Genomic DNA, 6,525 nt, shown 5'->3' with positions numbered 1-6,525 from the left:
GGGCAGAGGAGGTACTGTCACCTCGCCCCACGAGAAGACCTAAAATAGGGACCAACTTCACTAATGATGATATCTCCATTACTAATAGAGACGATCTACATCATCCAACAATTCTAGGGATCATTGAACCCACTCCGCTCGAAGTCCTGGCGGAGGAAAGACTAGTCCAAACGGTTCGGAGTCTTTTGGAAATCTAGGTTAAGGAACATGCCCCTCTCGCATTGAAACTAATCCTCACAAATTATTTAATGCCGCACTAGAATCCCATCATAAATATACCACCCTTTAAGGGAGGTGAATTGGTAGGGGTGAATGAGCCACTCTGCCACTGGGGTGAACCAAGCCATGCACACCTTAGCAAAAGTCCGCTGAGAATGTTGATCATAGTGATCGGCCTAAAATGGCAAATACCAGTGCCCCCACTAACTTGTGGATCAAGGTAACTATGACAACATTAAAGAAAGACATGTATAGAGTTCCAACATTGAATTCCTGGAACATAGGCATAATCACAACCTTAAGATGACTCCAATGTCCTGCAAGAGCACAAGTTGTTTTAGCACTTTCGTGATAAGTGAAGTGTCTAACCCACATGGAGGGAAAAGGAAGGCACTACTAATACCGCAACTACGTTGTCACTTACGCAATTCCGTACGCACCTGAACCAGAGTTTGGAAATACTCTACCCTATCGTTTAATAGGGAAACAATAAAAAGGGTTTTACTAAACTACGAATGGATAGGTAAAAATAGGAGTAAACTACTAGATTAAATGGATGTAGAGTTTATTAGCAGAGTGTTCTCTAGAGTTCCGGAGTCATCACTACTAGTATGATCTGGACAACATATGCATAGCATAGTTCGCCAAGAAGATTCTCCTCGCAAAACGTATGTAGCACTAGCGCTGACGACATGACGCTAGTCCACCTTCATGTCGAAGTTGAAGTCACACCCTCCTCATTGATGCAACCGCCAACAATTTGCCTCCTGGACTATCTTCTCAAAACGCCATCAGGGACGATTGCCTCTCACTCTGTTTCGTTGGGTCGTAGATCGATGAGCGGGTCCATCATCCGGAGCCAGCCATGAACTGCCCGCCGGCATTTTCGTTGGTTGCACAGGCTCAACGGGTCCTAGAGGCAGAAGAGCCTCTCCGACAGTAAACTAGTGCCCGTGTAAGGGTACATGGTCACATTCGATTTACCTTTTGGTAGCTCGAGCTCAAACGACATGGTCATGCCACATCTCATGGTCATGGTGACACGACAGTTGTTGCTACCTACGGCATTCCTGGATGCAAAGAAGGCGGTTGTCTTGGCTTCTAGGCGGCACTTGCGAATGACATGACGGCTCCATCGAACTCACTTCGCCAAAGCCAGCCATTGAGATATCGTCGACGTCACCGTACTGGGGAAGGAAGTCAAATAGATATATGATTAGCACGATGATTGCAGCCGGAAGAGTGAATAGGATGCCCTTTTGCATGATTTAGTAGAAAAACTAGTGCCATTATAATCAGGATTTTGATTGACGTATCGTGCGAAGGCGCAGAACCAAGTGTTATCTTCACAAGTTCAAAACAAGGAAAAGGAACACAAAGAGCACACCTGTCGCGTTCACGTCAAACGCCACTCCATGCGCACCAACTTGGCATTTCATTGGCATGTGGAACGCATGTCAGCAATCCCACAAATGGGCCAAACTAGTCTGCCCCGCCGTTACATTTCTAATCAGGATTTGTATCGATCAATTGCGCGAAGGAAAACCCATGCCCTTCTTTTAAACACAGTACTAAAATCAAAGCCACTCACCCTCACATACCAAATGTTACGATTTACAAGTTCAAAATGAAAAGGTGGTACACTTACAGCATCCCTGTCGCGCTTGCAACGCACCCTCACATAGTCGGTCCGGCACACCGCACAACCAAGGGAACGCGCCTCGGCTTGCCTTTTTCACAGACACGTTGAACCGCATGTGATCAAACCGAGCATGAGCCAAACTTGTCCATCCAACCGCGGACACCTAATTGTCATTGATATATTTATGAGGCCTCTATATTTATTAAATATGTTTTACACAGCAAAAGATCCTTTAAAACAACAACATAAAGAAAAAATATCACTGCTCATGGAACGATCCCGCTTCGTCGTCTTTTGCTGCCGACATGAACCAACCAGAGCTGCCGACGTGTGTCTCCGAGGCATGGTTGTCCTTGGCTTCCAGCTGCTCCTTCATGCGAAGCATGCAGACGCTCTACACGCATGCGAGCACCGCCTGGTTCATGCCCATGACATTCGGTTTCGCCTATAGGAGGGCCTCAATGGCAGTGGCTTCCGCGCGCTCCGCGTCGAGTTGAGACTTCGCTAATCGGTTCACGTCCATGACGGTTTCCCCTATAGGAGGGCCTCGATGGTAGCGGCATCCACGTGCTCCGCGTCGAGTTGAGCCTCTGCCACCCAGTTCACATTGATGGTGTCCGATTCCGCTTGCAGGAGGGCCTTGATGGTAGTGGCATCCATGCGCTCGATGTCGAGTTGAGCCTCCGCCACTCGGTGATCCTTTAGGATCCCTAGGTTGAACCGCTAGTCCTACTGCACCACGGGGGACCTAGACGCCGATATTAAATTGACATCCATCGCATCCTCCGTTGCAGGGGACTTCTGCATCGCGACCTCCGCCATGACCATTGGATCGCCTTCCTCCTCCTTGGAGCTTGGCTCTAGAGGACTCAGGGGTTAGCCCGCTGCAAAGTGAGCTTGGGAACGGAGGTATGTGGCTCCAACCGGTGCCACGATTTCTCCACGGCACTCCGGCGTCAACATCTTGTAGTACATGATCTTGTTACGCACCATGGCTATCTAGAGAATTAGGGGACGATTCATGTAGGGTAGGGGACCGAAAGGAGGGAGAATAGGCTGGGAGGTGTGGTTTTGGGGTAGTGGTGATCGGTGATACGTCTCCAACATATCTATAATTTTTTATTGTTCCATGCTATTATATTATTTGTTGGATGTTTTATATGCATTATTATGCTATTTTAAATTATTTTTGGGACTAACTTATTAACCTAGAGCCAAGTGCCAGTTTCTGTTTTTTCCTTGTTTTTGAGTTTCGCAGAAAAGGAATATCAAACGGATTCCAAATGGAATAAAACTTTACGATGATTTTTCTTGGACGAAAAGACACCCAGAGGACTTGGAGTCCAAGCCAGAAGACCCACGAGGCGGCGGCAAGGGTGGAGAGCGCGCCCTAGGGGGGCGCACCCCCTGCCTTGTGGCCCCCTCGGGAGTCCCCTGAACTACTTCTTCGTCCTATATATTCACATATATTCCAAAACCCTCAGAGCAATCCACAAAAATACTTTTCTGCCGCCGCAATCTTCTGCTCCCATGAGATCCTATCTTGGGGCCTTTTCCGGCATCCTGCCAGAGGGGGATTCGATCATGGAGGGCATCTACATCAACCCTATTGCCCTTTCGATGAAGCATGAGTAGTTTACCTCAGACCTACGGGTCCATGGCTAGTAGCTAGATGTCTTCTTCTCTCTCTTTGATTCTCAACACGATGTTCTCCTCGATGTTCTTGGAGATCTATCCAATGTAATCTTCGTTTGCGGTGTGTTTGTCGAGATCCGGTGAATTGTGGATTTATGATCAGATTATCTATGAATATTATTTGAATCTTCTCTGAATTCTTATATGCATTATTCGATATCTTTGTATTTCTCTTTGAAATATCGGTTTGGTTTGGCCAACTAGATTAGTCACTACTGAAATCAGGCACTTTGCCATCCGCCACGGCAGATGGCAAAGGCACGGACGGCGGATGGCAAAGGGCTTTGCCATCTGCCAGCAGATGGCAAAGTTCCGGCTGAATAAACTCTGGTAAAGGCTTCTTTGCCGTCTGCTGGCAGATGGCAAAGAGCCTGTAGCCTTTGCCATCAGCTGGCCAATGGAAAAGCCTGAGGAACGGGGTTAGCCACGTTAGGAGGCTAACGGCGTGCTTTGCCATCAGCCAGCAGATGGCAAAGGCTGCAGGCTCTTTGCCATCCGCCAGCTGATGGCAATGGGTGCAGGCTCTTTGCCATCCGCCAGCTGATGGCAATGGGTGCAGGCTCTTTGCCATCGGCCAGCTGATGGCAAAGGCTACAGGCCCTTTGCCATCCGCCAGCTGATGGCAAAGGATGCAGGCTCTTTGCCATCTGCCATCGCTGGCGGATGGCAAAGAGAACAAATAGGCCAGATGAGCGCTACACAGGTTGCTGCCACGTGGCCTCTTTGCCATCTGCCAGCGGATGGCAAAGCTCTTTGCCATCAGCCAGCAGATGGCAAAGTGCCTATATTGCCTCATTTAATTTTGTTTTTTCTTATATCAATTCATTTTCATAGAAAATCAAACATAGATATATATATATGACCAATATAGCATATTCAACACATATTACCAATAGTCATGAACGCAAATATATCCAACACATGTTACCAATAGTAGCAAGTTTCATCCATACATATACATAGTTTCATCAATATTACACAGTTTCATCATAGGTAGCAAGTTTCACAAAGTCAAAACAAAAACTAAAGACAAGCACTCCATCAACCCAAGCTTCCGTGATCTGAAGCAAATCTACAAAATGGGAAAGAAGAAAGTTAGAAGAAGAAGACTAGCAGAAGAAGATTATTATGATGCAACTAAAATGTGAAGATTATTATGATGCAACTTATATCTGTAAAATAGGTCATTTTGGAGCTAAGTATGGTTATTATGTCATTTTTGAGCTAGCTAAGAATACTAAGTCATTTTGGTGTAAAAAATGCTAAGTAAGGTCATTTTGGAACTAATAAGTTTATTATGTCATTTTGGAGCTAGCTAAGCATATGAAGTCATTTCGGAACTAAAATATGTCATTTCGTAAGCATATTATGTCATTCTAGAGCTAGCTAAGCATATTAAGTCATTTGGAGGAAAAAAAATGCTAAGTATAGGTCATTTTAGAGCTATCCTAGGTTAAATAGGTCAATTTTGAGCTAGCTAAGCATATTAAGTCATTTTGGAGGAAAAAAATGCTAAGTATAGGTCATTTTAGAGCTATCCTAGGTTAAATAGGTCATTTTGGAGCTAATTAAGCAAAGGACTAGGCAAAACTTACCATCAACCCGTAGGTGAAGGATCGGGGTTCTTGCTCGCGGTAGTGGCAGACGGAGGAGAATCGGGGTTCTTGCTCGCGCCAATGGCAGACGTCGATGCTTGTCGGGAGTTATGCTGCACCAAATTAAAGATCATTTGCAATGTCTCGTTAGCATGATGCAACTCAATTGTGAAGACTAATAAGTAATGTCCATTCAAATGAAACTCACCGTGTCCGCCGGAGCAATGACTGGCATCGGCGGAGGGGTCTGACCGTTCTTCTCGCACATGGACTGCACATTTGGTTTTGACGAGTCAGTCATATTAGTTACTAATGAAAGGAACATTGCGTGCATGATTTAGCTAATATGAAGAAGAAACTTACCGCGAAGAGCTCGTACATGGCCTGGTTAGCCAAGTAGTTCCGGTTCCTCTCCTCCTCCAAAAGCCTAGCCGTCCTCTCCTCAATCTCCCTCTCCCTCTCCGCCGTCTGCCTCCTTACCTCCGCCAGAAGCTCCTGGGTCTTTGCTCTCTCTTCCTCAATAGCAGCCTGCAACACCACTCCTCTTTAGCATTGTAATCATCGACGGCCGCACACATAATGTAATGGAGGAAAGGTATCTGATTCTGTATAACTAACCTTGATTTTGAGATCCATTGGCCGTGGACGAGGCCTTATCTCAGGATCGGAGCTCGTCTGGCGCCTCTTGATCTGCGGGAGAGTGCTAGTACAACGTATCAGTCCATCCCCAATGGCTAACAAGCCATGGGTCCTCCCGCCACCATATATCATCACCAGCTCTGGATCAATAGGCTGGCTTGGGTTAAAGTCCGGCCCTTTCCTCGCCTTCCCCTCGTCTCTGTACCTCACGAGCTTGTTGTGGGAGGCGCGGTTGGTGAAGTTCTTTGGATCATCGAGATCAGACTCAGAGAATGCCTTGGCCTTCTTATACGGGGCACTATGGGCCATGGCATAGAGGTCGAACAACTCTGGAACATACGTCTTGTTGTGCCGCGCCTAAAGGAGAGGAACAAAGTATTAGTTAAGGGCTCAAGCTAGCATGAAGACTGAATTTACATGAATCATGAAGCAAACCACATAACCAGTTATCCCCATACTGATATAGGTTGACGCTGCCTTGATGGCGTGGCACACTGCTCATTTTTCCACGCCGATCCTTTGCATTGTTGTGGGTGGATAGCCATTGGGGAGAGCACCACTCATCCACCAACGCCTCCCAACAATCCAGGCTATCCGCACACCATCTCGGGGGCGCCTAAGTTAAGTAAGAGAAATTTGAGCGCTACGCCTACGAATCAAATCAAGAAAACTAAATACAAGGCCTTAAGAATAGGTAATTACCTTCATGTACTTCTTACTCAGATACTTTGTGCG

At 46.5% G+C, this 6,525-nt stretch overlaps 1 protein-coding gene across 1 annotated transcript; it reads right to left on the bottom strand.

The window, feature by feature from the left end:
• Positions 1-4,442: 4,442 nt before the first annotated feature.
• On the bottom strand, positions 4,443-6,142 carry LOC141042026 (uncharacterized). Its single transcript, XM_073509573.1, has 5 exons — positions 5,770-6,142; positions 5,515-5,679; positions 5,360-5,422; positions 5,152-5,264; positions 4,443-4,628 (listed from the first exon to the last, which is right to left on the bottom strand). The coding sequence occupies exons 1-4, from the start codon at positions 6,097-6,099 to the stop codon at positions 5,154-5,156; spliced, it is 669 nt and encodes a 222-aa protein (XP_073365674.1). The 5' UTR covers positions 6,100-6,142; the 3' UTR covers positions 4,443-4,628; positions 5,152-5,153.
• Positions 6,143-6,525: the final 383 nt, after the last annotated feature.

Source organism: Aegilops tauschii, chromosome 2, assembly GCF_002575655.3.
Source record: "Aegilops tauschii subsp. strangulata cultivar AL8/78 chromosome 2, Aet v6.0, whole genome shotgun sequence".
NCBI classification, from domain to species: Eukaryota; Viridiplantae; Streptophyta; class Magnoliopsida; order Poales; family Poaceae; genus Aegilops; species Aegilops tauschii.
The sequence above is the reverse complement of the archived record's forward strand: the minus strand, read 5'-3'. Positions and strand labels throughout refer to the sequence as shown.